The sequence below is a fragment of the Hipposideros armiger genome, unplaced genomic scaffold (assembly GCF_001890085.2).
Source record: "Hipposideros armiger isolate ML-2016 unplaced genomic scaffold, ASM189008v1 scaffold_61, whole genome shotgun sequence".
NCBI classification, from domain to species: domain Eukaryota; kingdom Metazoa; phylum Chordata; class Mammalia; order Chiroptera; family Hipposideridae; genus Hipposideros; species Hipposideros armiger.
The window spans coordinates 3,160,253-3,177,491 of record NW_017731411.1 but is presented as its reverse complement, the minus strand read 5'-3'; the positions used below and the strand labels follow the sequence as shown (position 1 = coordinate 3,177,491).

General features: G+C 40.7%; 1 protein-coding gene across 6 annotated transcripts in view; it reads right to left on the bottom strand.

The window, feature by feature from the left end:
* The window catches only part of LOC109382190 (zinc finger protein 624), an 85,710-nt gene that overhangs the window by 36,456 nt on the left and 32,015 nt on the right, over positions 1 to 17,239 (bottom strand). For 5 of the 6 annotated variants that reach the window (XM_019641513.1, XM_019641511.1, XM_019641512.1 and 2 more), the window contains one exon: positions 11,722 to 16,736. In XM_019641513.1, the coding sequence (XP_019497058.1) occupies positions 14,518 to 16,736 (2,219 nt within the window). In that variant the 3' untranslated portion in view covers positions 11,722 to 14,517. Of the gene's footprint in view, positions 1 to 11,721; positions 16,737 to 17,239 lie in introns of those variants that run through there. The other variant, XM_019641523.1, reaches the window with a different exon arrangement.

The window sequence follows — 17,239 nt, the reverse complement described above, 5'->3', positions numbered from 1 at the left end:
TTTGTAGGCACAGAGGAAAGGCCATGTGAGGACACCGAAAGAAGGTGGCTGTCTGCAAGCCAGGAAAAGAGGCCTCTCTGTTGGGTGCTGATATCAACCAGATATCAACCCTGCTGATACCTTGATCTAAAAGCCTTGGCTACTATTAAAGACCATGATCTAGTCACTAGGTGTGTCTTTGCCTGTCTTCCTTACAGATGACAGAGCTAGGAAATACATACACATATATGCACACACATATGTACAAATATTCATGCATATAAGCATACATGTTATTTGTGTAGATAGTCTGTATAGGTGTAAACATGTACATGCAGACTATACATTTGTTTAGATTTATATAGATATTCACATGTACATGCATACACACACACATATACTTCTTTAAGCTATCATGAGTTCAAACAAATACTTCCAGTAGTTTTGCACCCTTTCTTGTTTTCATTTGTTTCATATTTGGATGTCCCCTTTTCCCAATGAGACCCCTGGCTCCCAACAACATCACATTACCCATTTGCTCTAACCTTCAATGCATTTGAAAGGTTTTCAGGCTTTCTTTGCCTGTAACATTGCTCAAAGCAAACCTACTAAAATGTGTTGAAATTTGTTACATCACAAACTTTAAATCAGCACCCAGCATTGCAGTCTGCCAAGCCATTTATGTCTACAGGCACCAAGAATGCATGTGAGGGCCCTGGCTCCAACCTCTTAGCCAGGTCTGCACATGCAATACACTTGTTGGCCTGTTGTTTCTGATCTATAGCACCAGACACTGGCAAGTGTCAAGGTTGGTAGTTACCATACGAGGATCTGGAAACATCAAGACCACAGTGAAATTGCTGCATGCAAGGAACACTCTCAGAATTACACAAGACTACCCATACTAGGTGCCCATCTATCCCTAAAGGAAAGTGCCTCCAGATATCTCAAGATAACTTTTCGGTGCCAAGGAGATGATTATACCAGGCAAAGCCAAATTGAAAGAAATAGAGATAATTAGGTTATAATTCTTTATAAATAAGCTAACTCTTAGTGTTTAATAAAGTGTTTATTTATTTAATGCCATTTAAGACTCTTGTAAACCAAACTTTAAGATTCTTGTGAACCAAGGAAAATGAAACAAGAGTGGTGAAAATACCCCTATATGTTAATTTTATTTCAATGTTATAATTATTCACAGCTATGAAATCGCTGAACAACATTGGTCAAGCATTCAAAACTAAAATTGCAGTTAAAAACTTTGCTAAGTGATTTTTCGATTGTACCACAAATAAGCTGGGGGGTGGGCAACAAATAAAAATAAAAATAAATTAAACTATTTGCTAAATGTATCATTAATGTGGTCTATGTTAAGATGTAACAAAATCAGGCCGGCCGAGTGGCGCGTTGGTTAAGAGCAGGCTTGGGACGCCAGCTCTGAGCAGCAGGTCCCCGGTTCGGATCCCACATGAGGGCCAGTGACACTGCCCTCTACAGCTAAGATGGTAAGCAGCAGCTCAACCTGGAGCCGGGCTGCCATGAGTTGCCGGCGACGGCATAGGCTGCAGCCCCTGCTGCAGTGGGCTGCCATAAGCTACTGTGTGTGACTGGCAGCCAGCATGGGCGGCCGGCAGCCGGTGTGAGCTGCTAAGAGCCACTGTGAGCGGCTGTCCAGAGGCCAGTGACCGATCTGCCTCATCCGGGAAGAGTGCAATGATAATATCAACATGGGCCAGTGAAGCGATGTCCTCCACAACTAGACTGAAGAACAAAAGGACAGCAACTTGTCTGTTCCCCTCCCCCAATTCCCCAATAAAATCTTTAAAAAAAAAAAGATGTAACAAAATCATACGTTTAAAATAACCATCTTTCAATGGATGAATGCATAGCAAGGTGTTTTTCCACAGGAACTTACCTTCTTGGGTACCCCATGTGTCTTGAACATGATCTGCATAGATGAAGGTGAAGACTTGAATTACCTCTTAGCCTGTATATGACTGGTATCAGTGGCTCTTGCTTAGGACTCCTGAAGTGCCTCTTCCCATACTAGCTGGTCTTCTGGACAAGGAAGTGTGCAAGCTCTAAGGGTCCAGCAACATGCTTCAGCAGGCAGTACAATACTCCATCCTATGAACCATCCTGGGATGGTTCAACCATCCTTTGGCCTGCAGAGCACTATTGTCTACACCAGGCAGAGTCTCCAACTGAAGCACCACCTGGCAGTAGCTGGAGCTGGAGCTAAGTGCCCAGGGAAACTACCAGAGCTGCTAAGTCAGGACCTTTCAAGTCAGCCACTTAAGGGCCAGTTCCAGGATCTTTTGGGATGTCCTCTCAAAACCTGTTTTTCTGGACCACAACCTCATCTCTCTTCTGGTCCCACATTGATCCCTTAAGAGGAGTGAGGTCCCAGGGCTGCTGCAATTGCAGGTCCAGGGGTAGCCCAGGGGAGGGGAGCTGGTGAGTTCAGTGGAGGCTCAGTTGTGGCCACCAGTGCCTATCCAACTGCTCATTCGGGCTTCCTACTGGCCCATCTTTTCTGAACTGGTCACTGCTCCTGTGAGCTGTACCCAGCTTCTTTGTGCTCCCCAGCATAACTGCCATCCAGATTCTGCAAAACTTCCAGGACAAGTTTACCATCTCCACCCTCAAGTCCTGATCCAAAGTTGTTCTGTCCTTCAGTAGGGATGCCTGGATGCATCTCTTTCAGTGGTCTTAGGTGCAAGAGATGAAACGTCCATGCAGCTGGGATTTGCTCAGACTAGAGGAGGAGGTATCTTTACTGCATGAGATGTGCATGCAAGGAATTTAGGGATTATCTTGAAGCCTTTGGGAAAGTTTGAGTCCCTAGAAAATGGGAGGAGCTCCTTCGGGCCCAGCCCCACCTCACAACTCATAGGACAGGTCTGAGCCAGCAGTGAAGTGTCTGTAGTATGTGAATTCCTGCCTGTTCCAAAGGAAGTGGACAGGGGATTTCCTCCCTTTCTCATCCTGTGAGTCTCTGGTCAAGGCATTGGCCCTCTTTGGGCCTCCTTAGAAAAAGGTCAGGCCTCCTGAGGACGTTCTGGTTCAAAGGTCCAGTGGTCGTAAGGGATGAGGAAGCCTGCCAAGGATCACTGCAGATTATTGGGCCTGTGTGGCCCGGGTCTGGAGGTTGGGCCACATGGACATGGAGGCTGCTGCATGCAGAGGCTATACTTCCTTCAAAGGCGGAGAGAATAGAGATGTTCAGCACCGAGACCTGGACAGCACCCTCCATGTTGTGGGGAGGTGCTCTAAAAGGAAGTGTCCTCCCTTCGACCAGAGCTTAGGTCAGTCTGGGAGGCAAAGTGTAGGGAAGGGTCATTGGGACCTTCTAGTCCATCTGAGAATGACCCTGGTATGCTGACCAGACAGAGACAGAGGGGGAGACAATGGAAGACGGTGGACAAGTTATGACTGTGGCAGAACCATCCTAGAATAGCATGCCAGGTCTGGACCCTTGGGTGAACCCACTTCTATGCAAAGAAGACAGCTGCCCCCACCCTCACACCAATCCATTCTTTCCATTGCTTAAGTGCAACATGGTGTTAAAATGGAAGTTTCTGCTAAGAATCTAAGACAATAGATACCAGATACCTAAAGTGAATTGTGAGGCACACCACCATACAGAACTGGCAAAAAAAAATTGGAGTGGCTGAGAAACTGTTAGGTGATTGTTAAGCCTTTCACCCATACTGAGAGTATCAAAGAGATTGAAGAGGATTTCTAAACTTTGGAAAGAGATCCACAGAGGAAAGGGGGTGATGAGGAGGTTGCTTGCCCCATAGTTCAAACTTAGTGAGAGAGTTTTCAACAGGCAGTGGGAGAGCTTAATGTGTGTCCCCTGGAGTTTGGGGACTTAGTAGCCTGATGTATATCTTTGCTGGAAAAACCTAAGGGGCAAGAGATAGGCTGACCAGCTAGCTGTTCACGGTCAAGTTGAAAGAAGCTGTCCGCAGAGCTTTGGAGTGTAAATTTGGAAGCAAAGGTGCATGAATTCTTCCCATGGTCTAGACGTGATCTGTGTGCTCGGGGGGAAAGTCCTCCTAGGTGCTATCCACAGGGTTGCCTAAAGAGTTAATCGGGTCTTCTAGAAGAGAATCCTAGATGTTGATTAAATAAAAAGCAATCAGCTGAAATAAAAATATACTCACCAAAGCTAAGTAAAATTCAGGAGAGGGATCCTCAGCACTGAGGGAATCTTTCAAAATTCCATCAAAGGGATTCTTGTCAAGCTGGTGGAGTAGGTAAATGCTATGCTTTCCTCCTCTCATTACCATATCAAAATTACAACTAAACTATAGAACAACCTCAATGAGAATTGCCTGAAGTCTAGAAGAACCAAAGTCCTACAACTAATGACATACAGAAGAAGCCACCTTGAGACTGGTAGGAGGGGCAGAGATGGGGAATGGGCTGGCCCTACACCTGTGTGTGACCATTAAAAATTGGGAGGACTATCACGGCTGCTGAGGTCCCCCACCCAGAAAAGTGAAGGATCCCAGCACCACACCAGGCTCCCCAGCCCAGGGTTCCAGTGCTGGGGAGAGAAGTCTCTATAATTTCTGGCTGTGAAAAACAGTGGGGATTGTGGCTTAGTGAGACAGAGGGCTGCTGGAGTGCCAGGTGTTCCTCTTAAAGGTCTCATGCACTGGCTTACTTGCTGATGAAAACTCACTTGCTCTGAGCTCCACTGCTGGGGCAGCAGTTCAAAAGGTGCCAGGGACATATGGGGAGGAACTGAGTTGCCTAGCTTCAGGGCAAAGGCTGGAGGGGCAGCTTTCTTCCAGACAGAAGTGCTGGCAGAATCCATTGTTTCTTTGTTCAGCCCTCCCTCTTCCTGGTATGCAGATGCATTTGTTTTCCATATCTGAGTCTCCATCAACTTAGCTAACACCATTTGTTTGCCCTGCCCTGGTGATTCTGTGAGACATCCACCCCACCCAACATTCAAGGACACCCAAGCTGTTTGCAGTGGCTTTTCCATACAAATGGCCTGTCTCTGCTCCTGCTACAGACTTTACTAAAATTTCTCAAAGGTTCACAAAATCCAAACAAGCAGCATCTGGCTTCAGCATGTCCCATACCTCTTGATGAGCAGCCCTAAGGCCAGCACTAGTGACAGCTTACCTTGGTTCACATCTTGGCCTCTTGAGGCATCTCCAAGCCCAGTGCAGGTGGCAGCCACCTGCAGATTGCTTTGTGGCTCATGCCATGTGGATCCAGGCAGGGACAGGCTGTGGCTGAACTTGGCCTGTGGTGGGGCCTCTCCCAGTAGGCACTGGGGTTGGCATGTCTGCTGGCCAGCTTCAGACCAAGCCAGAACATCACCAGGCCACCTCTGAGAATGACACACCCAAAGGGCAGATTGGACAGGCACTAGAGTCCTGCTAAAGTGAATCCTGCTCAGCAGATCCTCCACTGTAGTCACAGCCAGTCTTCACAACCAATCAGCCTGAGGGTAAATACCTCTCACTGATGTGCAAACAGCAACTAAGGCTCAACTACAATAGGAGGGCACACACAACAAACACAAGGCACACACCTGGAGCACCCGGCTCAGGTGACCAGGAAAACTGTACCACTGGGCCCACAGGACACTTACTAGATAAGTCCACTCTACTAAGACTGCGAGACATAGCAGCCCTACCTAATACATAGAAACAAACACAAGGAGGCAGTCAAATGGGGCGACAAAGAAACATGTCTTAAATGAAAGAATAGAACAGAGCTCCAGAAAAAGAACTAAACAAAATAGAGACAAGCAATCTATGCAGAGTTGAAAACACTGGTTTATAAGGATGCTCATTGATCTCAGGGAGAACTTCAGCAAAGAGATAGAAAATATAAAAATGGAGATGGAAAACATAAAAAAGAACTAGTCGAAAATAAAGAATACAATAACTGGGACTGGCCGAGTGGCATATTGGTTAAGAGCTGGCTTGGGATGCCAGCTCTGAGCAGCAGGGCCCCGAGTCGGATCCCACATGAGGGACAGTGACACTGCCCTCTACAGCTAAGGTGAACAACAGCTTGACCTGGAGCTGGGCTGCCGTGAGTCGCTGCGACAGCATAGGCTGCAGCCCTTGCTGCAGTGGGCTGCCATAAGCTACCAGGTGTGGCCAGCAGCCAGCATGAGCGGCTGGCAGCCGGTGTGAGCTGCCAAGAGCCACCGTGAGGGGCCGTCCAGAGGCCGGCGACCGATCTGCCTCACCCAGGAAGAGCGCAATGATATTAGCAACATGGGCCAGTGAAGGAACGTCCTCCACAACTAGACTGAAGAACAAAGGAGAGCAACTTGTCTGTTCCCCTTCCCCCGATTCCCCAGCACTGTTCCCCTCCCCCAATTCCCCAATTAAAAAATCTTAAAAGAAAAGAATACAATAACTGAAATGAAGAATACATTACAGGGTGCAACAACATTGATGAACTTATAGGGTATTATATTTAGTGAAATAAGTCAGACTGAGAAAGACAAATACCATATGATCTCAGTTATATGTGGAATCTAAAGAATAGAATAAACAACAAAAAAAAAACCAGAAATAGGCTCATAGATACAGAAAACAAACTGGTGGTTGCTGAAAGGAAGGGGTTTTGGGTGAGAAAGGTGAAGAAATTAGGAAGCAAAATTGGTAGTTACAAAATAGTCACAGGGATGTGAAATACAGTATGGGGAATATAGTCAATAATATTGTAAAAACTATATATAGTGTCAGATAGGTACTAGATTTATTGGGGTGTGGGGTCACTTCATAAATTATATAAATGCCTTACCACTGCTCTGTATACCTGAAACTAACATAGAATAATATTAAATGTCAACTATAATTTAAAAATATTTAGTCACAGTATGTGAAGTATAGCATAGGGAATATAGTCAATGGTACGGTAATAGCTATGTACCATGTCAAATGGGTAGTAGACTGGTTGGGGTCATCACTTTTGAGGTGTGTAAATGTATAATCACTATGTTGTTTTGTACACCTGAAACTGATAATAAAAAATAAATAAAATTACTCCAAGGAATAATGATAATAATAATAAAATAATACATTACAGGGAATCAACACTAGATTAGATGAAGCAGAGGGTCAAATCAGCTATTTAGAAGATAAGGTAGCAGAAAGCACCCAAACAGAACAGAAAAAGAAAAAAAATCCAAAAATTTGAAGATAGTTTAAGGGGACTCTGGGACATCATGCATAACAACATACATATCATAGGGGTACCAGAAGGAGAAGAGAGAGAGAGCAAGGAATTGAAAACTTATTTGAAAAAATAGTGACAGAAAACTTCCCTAACCTGGTGAAGGAAATAGACATACAAGCCCAGGAAGCATAGAGAGTCCCAAACAAGATGAACCCAAAGAATCCCACACCAAGACACATCATAATTAAAATGTCAAAGGTTAAAGGCAAAGAAAGAATTACAAAAGCATCAAGAGAAAAGCAGTTAGTTCCTTAAAAGGGAGCTCCCATAAGATTATCAGTTGATTTCTCAACAGAAACTTTGCAGGCCAGAAGGGATTGGCACAAAATACTCAACATGATGAAAAAGCAAGGACCTACAACCAGGGTTACTTTACCCAGCAAAGCTATTATTTAGAATTGAACGACAGATAAAGAGCTTCCCAGGCAAGGAAAAGCTAAAGGAATTCATCACCACCAAACAGTATTATAAGAAATGTTAGAGGGACTTCTTTAAGAAAAAAAATAATAAAATAAAAATTAAAAATATGAATAAAATGGCAATTACTACATATCTACCAACAATTACTTTAAATGTAAATGAATGAAATGCTCCAATCAAAAGACATAGGAGGGCTGAAAGAATAAGAAAATAAGACCCTTACATATGCTGCCTACATGAAATTCACTTCAGATTGAAAGACACACAGACTAAAAGTAATGGGATGAAAAGAGATATTTCATGAAAGTGGGAACAAACAAACAAAAAAAGCTAGAGTAGTGGGCCAGCCGAGTGGCGCGTTGGTTAAGAGTTGGCTTGGGAGTGCCAGCTCTGAGCAGCAGGGCCCCTGTTCGAATCCCACATGAAGGCCAGTGACGCTGCACCCTCTACAGCTAAAATGGTGAACAACAGCTTGATCTGGAGCTGGGCTGCTGTGAGTCACCAGCGATGGCATAGGCTGCAGTGGAGCCGGTTGGCAGCTGGTGTGTGCTTTTGTGAGCTGCCATGAGCTGTCCAATGGCTGGCGAGTGACTGCCTCACCCGGAAAGAGCATAATGTAATGATAATACCAACATGGGCCAGTGAAACGATGTCCTCCACAACTAGACTGAAGAACAAAAAGGACAGCAACTTGTCTGTTTCCCTTACCTGATTCCCCAATGCTGTTCCCCTCCCTCAATTCCCCAATAAAATCTTAAAAAAAAAAAAAGCTGGAATAGCAATACTTATACCAGACAAAATGGACTGTAAAGAAAGGTTATAACAAGAGACCAAGAAGGTCTCAGTAATCCCACTTCTGGCTATTTATTTGATGAAATCCAAAACACTACTTTGAGGAGACATATGGATCCATATGTTCATTGCAGCATTGTTTACAATGGCCAAGATATGGAGGCAGCCTGGGTGTCTGTCGTTGGAAGAATGGATAAAGAGGAGATGGTTCATATATATAATGGAATATTGCTCGGCCGTGGAAAGGAATGGGTTCTTGCCATCTGTGGCAACATGGATGGACCTGGAAGGTATTGTGCTGAGTGGAGTACGTCAGATAGCAAAAAACAGATGCAGTAAGATTTTTGTTTATCGTGGAATCTAAAGAACAAAACAAACAAACAAAACAGAAACAAACTCATAGATACAGAGAACATTTTTATGATTGCCAGATGGGAAATGGGTTGATAGGGTGCGTGAAAAGGGGAAGAAATAAAAAAGTACAAGTTGGGGGCCAGTTGAGTGGCTCAGTTGGTTAAGAGCGCAAGCTCTGAGCAACAGGGTTGCTGATTCAATTCCCACATGCACCAGTGAGCTGCATCTGAGCTGAGCTTCCAAGTGGCAGGATGGCTCAGCTGGTGAGAGCACGTGTTCCTAACAACTAAGTTACCAGTTCAACTCCCACATGGGATGGTGGGCTATACCCACCCGCAACTAAGATTGAACGCAGCACCTTGAAGCTGAGTGGCCGCGAGCTGCCAACTGCGGCCGGATGGTGACTGGACTTGGAGCTGAGCTACCTGCGCCCTCCACAACTAAGATTGAAGGACAACAACTTGGCTGTTCCCCTTCCCCAATTCCCCAATAAAATCTTTAAAAAAAAGTACAGGTTGGTTGTTACACAGTAGTCATGGGGATATAGGGTATAGTGTAAGGATTATAATCAATAATATTGTAATAACTATGTATGGTGTCAGGTGGATTCTAGATTTATCGGGATGATAGATAGGAGAGGGGTTGGGGGGCCTGGTGAAAAAGGTGAAGGGAATAAGAAGTACAAATGGGTAGTTACAAAATTGTCATGGGGATGTAAAATAGAGCATAGGGAATTAAAAAAAAATTCCACCAATGTCCCAGAGAGTACGATCCCTGCTGATGACACTCCTGACCTTGTAGACTTTCCCTGTGCCCTTATTTATCCTTTCTCCCCTGCAGTGATGCTGAAGGGGTCAGAGAGACAATTAGCAAGCCATGGGGTGAGGCGTAGATATGTAAAACCAGGAGCGAAGTAGCCCCAAATTTAATTTATTTTCAGAGACTTGACTATTACACCAAACACTCACATTTTGGGGTCCTGGGAATTAGGGCTTCAACATGTGAATGTGGGGAAAACACAATTCAGTCAATAACAAAGTCTTAATATAGCTAAATTTTCAGATCTCCTGCATTAATTTTTTTGCAATATCACGTCATGCAGCTTCTGAAAAATACTTTCTTCTCACGAGAATAGAAAATCTTGATAGTTTTATGTCTATCAAAGTACTGAAATATATAATTTAAAACTTTCTACAAAGAAAATTCCTGGCTCAGATGGCTTTACTGGTGATTTTTACAGAAACCATTTATGAAAAACATAATACTAATACCAGTAATACCAATCTTACACAAACACTTCCAGAGGACAAAAAACGGAAGTAATTCTCAATTTGATTTATGAGCCCAGCATTATTCTAATACTAACCCTTGACAAAGCTACTACATTTTAGGAAAGAAACAATATGGACACAGACATAAAATCCTATAGAAAAGTTTGAAAATCTAATTCAACAATATATTAAAAAGATAATATATAATGAGCAAATGGAATCTATTCCAGGGATACAAGTTTGCCTTAACATTAAAAAACCAATCCATACAGATGAACTTTGGGGACATTATTCCAGTCCCAATGAATACATATTTATATGAGGTAACTGAAGTAGTCAAACTCATAGAGACAGAGAGTAGAATGGTATTTCCAGGGGGTCAGGGGAGGGGTAAATGGGGAGTTATTATTTAATGGGTATTGAGTTTCAGCTTAGAAAGAAGAGTTTTGGATATGGATGGTGGTAATGGTTCCATAACAATATAAATGTACTTCATAACACTAAACTGTACACTTAAAAATGGTAAGATGGTAACTTTTGTTATGTGCATTTTATCACAATTTTAAAAATTAAATCTATCTATATAATCAACCACATTAACAGAATAAGAAAAAAACCATAGTCACCTGAATAGTTGTGAAATATTTGATGAAATTCAACACCTGTCCATGAAAAAAAAATCTCAGCAAACTAAGATTCGAGGGGAATTTCATTGATCTGATAGAGATTATCTATAAACAAATTTATACCTCATGTCATACCAAATGGTAAAATGTTTTAAAGTTTTCCTTTAGACTCAGGGAAAAAGGCAAAGATGTCCTAATCACTACACATGAAGGTCCTAGCCAGCATAATAAAGTTTTAAAAAATGGTATAAAGATTAGAAAGAAGTAAAAAGATTTTATTGCAAATGTGTACAGAGAAAGTCCAAAAGAATGAGCAAATTATAATTAAGAAGTGAATTTTGCAAGCTTACTGGATATAAGATCAGTTTAAAAATCTATTACATATTATGCTATACATATAAATTTAATGTTGTTATGTATACTGTAATACTATATAATCAAAAATCACAAAATGAAAATAGTATTTATAATAACATCTAAAAATGTCAAATACATAGGACTACCTAACAAAAATGTTCAAAACTTCTACACTGGAAAAACACAAAAATTGCTGAAATTATAAGATGTATAATATAAATATAAAAGGTGTAGCATGCTCATAGACTGGAGATATATATATATATACATATATATATATATAAATATATATATATTTTTAAGATTTTATTGGGGAATTGGGAGAGGGGAACAGCATTGGGGAATTGGGGAAGGGGAACAGACAAGTTGCTGTCCTTTTGTTCTTCAGTCTAGTTGTGGAGGACGTCGCTACACTGGCCCATGTTGGTATTATCATTGCGCTCTTCCTGGGTGAGGCAGATCAGTCACCGGGCCCTGGACGGCTGCTCCAGGCAGGTCCTGGCAGCTCATTCCGGCTGCCGGCCGCTCACACCAGCTGCCAGCCACTCATGGTAGCTTTTTACAGCAGCCCACTGCAGCTCCACTGCAGCCTACACCATTGCCGGGACTCACAGCAGCCCAGCTCCAGGTCAAGCTGTTGTTCATCATCTTAGCTGTAGAGGTCGCAGTGTCACTGGCCCACATGTGGAATCCGAACCGGGTCCCTGCTGCTCAGAGCTGGCATCCCAAGCCAACTTCTAACCAACCTGCTACTCTGCCGGCCCGACCATGCTTCTCTTTTTGAAATGCCTGGCTCTGAGACAGGGATAGGAGGCAGGGTTTAGGTGTGGTGAGAGTTAGGAGGTAGAAAGGAGTAGCCAATAGAGTTGGCATCGTCAATTGTTTGACAGTGCGGTTTAAATTTTTTTAAATTTTTCAATTACAGTTGACATTCAATATTATGTTTCAGGTGTACAGCATAGAGGTTAGACATTTATATAAGTCAGTGGGTGATCCCAATAAATATAGTACCCACCTGACATGATGCATAGCTGTAACAGTATCATTGACTATATTTTCTATACTGTACTTTACATCCCTGTGACTATTTTGTAACCACAGCAGGGTTTTTTTAAGGATAGTCTTTCAAGGTCTAACCCTAAAACTTTCTGATCAGAGAGTGGTATGTTGTATCCAAAGGAGACGAGTCTCTTCGTAATAATTAAGTTCACTATTAAAATTCAACGAAAAATGGTCATTTCAACTACAATGTCAAATTATTCATTTATAATGGGAGATAGCTCATATCATTCATCCAATATCCCCTTCCCAATATTAAATAGATATTTGCCTGTTGTATACATTGTAAGAGGGGTATTCGACTTTCTTTCCTTCAGTCTCCACTGAAGCATAGCTCATCATGCCTTGTCCTTTTTGGGTATCAGGTCCAACATCTGTTAGAGCTTTCTGGGTAACAGGTCCACAGTCTCTGGATTCCCACACTGATTCCAGGACTCTCTTAGTATTCCAGAACTTCCAAGCTTTCATCGTGGACTTGGGAATCCTTGGCTATTTCCCCTCTCTATACTTCAATCTTCTGTGAGGCTATACACAGAACTTTTTACCACCATGACCTTTACTTTTGCGCCATGTTGAAAGTGGAACTTCTGAGGCTTGCGGTCTTCTTCTCTATAGCCTGAATACAAGTCTAGATATTCTTGGGCACGTTTTCCATCTATATAAAATTTCTATTACCTCTTCCAAATGAAACAGAGGGTTGGGGGAGTCAAGGTGCTGGGTAACTTCTTTGGAATAGCGGGAGCATCAAAACTAATTCCCATGTTCTTAGATCCATGGCCACCCTTCCCCCACCAATGTATATCCAGTGCCTAGGGTGATTCCTGGCATATAACAGGTGTCTAATAAATTAGGTTTTTCCTGTTTATGTAAATGCCACATGTTTATTAGAAAGAAAAACTTAAAAGTATAGAAAAAATGCAGAAAAGTCAAAGAAACAAAAAAAGAATTTGATACTCCACCAACTCTGAAACAACCATCATTAACGTTTTGGAGACTATTTTCATTCATGGTTCTCAAAAGTTCACACAAATACGTAGTTTTACATATAGTTTTATACCATACATGCTGCACTTACATTTTTCTTTTTTCCCAGTCTTTCCCCCTACTTATCTCCCTACTTCTTTTCTCCTCCCTTCAAGTTAACCAATATTAACTGTATGGTGTATATTCTTCCATACTTGTTTCTGTGCTCATCTAATCACATATACACATAAATACATAAATGGGTGTAGTCATTTAACAAAAAATGAAATATTGCACATATACTATATACTCTCTCTAATAAAGCAATTATTTATCAAAAATTGTGGAAAAACCTTGAAGTCAATTAGTGTAGATATAATTTATTTAAAAAATTACTCTCATGCTATTCCATATATCAGGGTATATCAAAATTCATCCAACCATTCACCTGTTAATGGCCATTCATTTTGTCTCCAATTGGGTTTCTTCTTTGCCGCTACAAACAACACTTCAACAAGCATCCTTATTTCTATGTATTCTTATGCATTGAAGCTATTAATCATGTAGGACAGATTCCCAAAAGTGAGACTTCTGGGTCAAAGCATTTTTAAAGTTTTATTTAAAACATTAAATGTGTATTTCTGGACTGCTGGTGGAAATATAAGTTGATATAAGCTTTTGGTAAGAGTACATGGTTTCCCAAACCCCACTAGCAAAAGATCTCTTAATTTTGCCAACTTCATGAAGTGAAAGTGATATCTCATTGGATGTTTTAATTTGCATTTCCCTGAGTACTATTTAGATTCATAATATTTTCACAGGTTAATGATCATTTGGAGTTACTTTTCTATCAACAGCCCTCCAGTCCAGATGTGTTAAAGATGTCAACGTAAAAAATAAAATTTTCAAAATCTTAGAAACAAATTTAGACTATATATAACCTAGGAATTAAGGAGACTCTTTTAACTAAAAGAGTATATCAAAAGTTAAAAAAATGAAAGGTATATTATACTACAAAAAATAAAAATTAAAAAAGTGACTCTTTTTACTATATAAAAAAGTATAAAGGCAAATGCTAGATTAAGAAAAACATCTGCAACACACATGATAAAAGATTAATCTCTAAAATATATAAACAGCAACTCCAGATTTATAAGATATGCAAATCAATAGAAAAGTAGACAAAAAATATGCAGGCAATTCATTGAAAATAATTTGTTAAATGAATAAAGTACAAAATCTGGATGAAGGTTTTTCATTTGTCTGTTACTTCACTCTATCATGAGTTTTCTTAGAACTTCTAAGATTTAATATGACTAAATGGTTTTCCACATACATATGTTCATAGTGTATTTTCTGGCAAATTGCTTCTGAAAATCTTCCCACATTCATTAAATATACATGAAATATAAAAGCTTATGCTTTTTCTTGTGGAGTAGACATCTGGATAAATGATTTATTATTCTCTACATTAACTGAGTTTCTCTCTTATGTATTTTTTGATGTACAGTAAGGCTTGAGCTACTCCTGAAGGCTTTTCCACATTCATTACATTTATAGGGCTTTTCTCCAGTATGCATTCGCAGGTGTACAGTAAAGTCTGAGTTAGTTCTGAAGGCTTTTCCACATTCATCACATTTATAGGGCTTCTCCCCAGTATGAATTCTCTGATGTAGAGTTAGCTGTGATAGAGTAATACAGCCTTTTCCACATTCCTTACATGTATAGGGTTTTTCTCCAGTATGTGTTCTCCAATGCACTGTAAGGTATGAGCCCCTCCTGAAGGCTTTTCCACAGACATCACATTTATAGGGTTTCTCTCCACTATGGATTTTCTGATGTTCTGTGACATGTACCATCTGGCTAAATGCTTTCCCACAGTCATTACATTTAAATGGTTTCTCTCCAGTATGTGTTCTCTGATGGGTATTAAATCCTGAGTTACTTGTGAAAACTTTCCCACATTCGTTACATTTATAGGGTTTTTCTCCAGTATGCCTTCTTTGATGCACAGTAAGCTGTGATGTATTAGTGAAAGCTTTCTCACATTCATTACATTTATATGGTTTTTCTCCAGTATGGGTCCTTTGATGTACAATAAGGTATGACTTAGTCCTGAAGGACTTTCCACAATCACAGCACTTATAGGGTTTCACTCCAGTATGAATTTTCTGATGCTCCTTGAGATTTACCATTTTGGTGAATGCCCTCTCACAGTCAGTACATTTATATGGTTTCTCTCCAGTATGAATCCTTTGATGTACAGTTAAGTGTGATTTTATTCTGAAAGATTCCCCACATTCGTTACATAGATAAGGTTTCTCTTCAGTATGAATTCGTTGATGTATAATTAGAGATGAAGAACGCATGAAGGCCTTTCCACATTCATTACATTTATAAGGTTTCTCTCCTGTATGCATTCTGTGGTGTACAGTAAGGCATGAATAATTAATGAATGCTTTCCCACATTCATGACATTTATAGGGTTTTTCTCCTGTGTGAATTCGCTGATGTTCCGTGAAATTTGCTATACGATTGAATGCTTTCCCACATTCATTACATTCATAGGGTTTTTCCCCAGTATGAGTTCTTATATGTACAATAAGGCTTGAATTACTTCTATAGGCTTTTCCACATTCATTACATCTAAAGGGTTTCTCTCCAGTATGAATTCTCTGATGAACATTAAAAATTGTGGTATTCTTGAAGGATTTTCCACATTCATTGCATTTATATGGTTTCTCTTCAGTATGGGTCTTCTGATGTACACTAAGATATGACTTATTCCTAAAGGCTTTCCCACAATCATTACATTTGTAGGGTTTCTCTCCATTGTGAGTTTCTTGATGTCGTGCAAGTTTTGATTTATCACTAAAAGCTTTCCCACATTCACTACACTTATAAGACTTCTCTCCAGTTTGAATTCTCTGGTGCTGATTAAGGCGGGCACACTGGCTAAAAGATTTTCCACAGACATTGCATTGATAAGGTTTCTCCTTAGTATGAATTCTCTGATGTACCATAAGTGATGAAGAAGCAATAAAGGTCTTTCCACATTCATTACATTTATAGGGTTTTTCTCCAGTGTGAATTTTTTTATGTTGACTAAGATATGAAGGCTGGCTGAACATTTTCCCACATTCATTACATTCATAAGGTTTTTCTTTAGTGTGAGTTCTCTGATGTTGAATGAGTAATGACCTATAACGAAAGGCCTTTTCACATGTACTACATTTATAGGGTTTTTCTTTATTATTGGGTTTTTTCCGTAAAGTGAGCTCTGAAGTAGGCCTTACAGCTTTGCTGCCTTCTGTATCCTTGCAATTTTTCTTCCCCAAATGGGTATCTGTATTTAAATCTAAATTATCTGTGAAAATTTCCTCATGTGTTTGGCATTTGCTGTGGGGCTCTTCTGTGATAACTCTTGGTTTTGGAAAAAGAATAGACCCAAATCTAAAGCCTCTTTGACCAGTGGGAGTCTTCTTATGTGTAACTTTTCTTTGGTGCTGACTCTGCTGAAGATGTTGCAGTCTCAATATCCTGTCATTCCACTTCCATAATCCTCCCATTCTGGAGTTCCATAGACCATTCTCTGCGAGTTTTTCTACTATAGTCTCCTGTGATAAATCTTCAGAGATATCCTCTATTACTACAGCATTCTTGGATGCAGATTTGGTCTCCAACTCTGGAGGGAAAAAGAAAAGTCAAATGAGCCCACGTTCTAAATTGGGGAGATCTCACTAAACTGAATAATAAAAGGGAAACTTGGGCTGACAATGGTGGTTTTAACTGCTTGCAAATTGGCCTTGTATTCTAGGAAGAAGGAGGTAGAATTAAGGGAGGTCGGTTGAGCAAAGAAGAATGAAAGTGGTAAATTCAAGGAGCTTCTCCTCCATGAAAAAAAAAATCATTCATGGTAAAGCTCCTAGAATTTAAGCCTCTCAAATATTTCTTTTTCCATTCCCTTTAGAGCCAACTTGTTTAGAGAGCATTCTTCATAAGTTGTGACTACCTTGCTTCTCATTTACTCCACAAACCAGATATCTGCCCCCAACCATACTTTCTATTTATTCTCATTCTTTGTTGACTAGCTAATTTTTCTTTCTTCTCTTTTTCTTTTCCTCCCACCCTCCCTCCCTTCCTTCCTTCCTTTTTTCCTCTCTCTCTCTCTCTCTCTCTCTCTCTCTC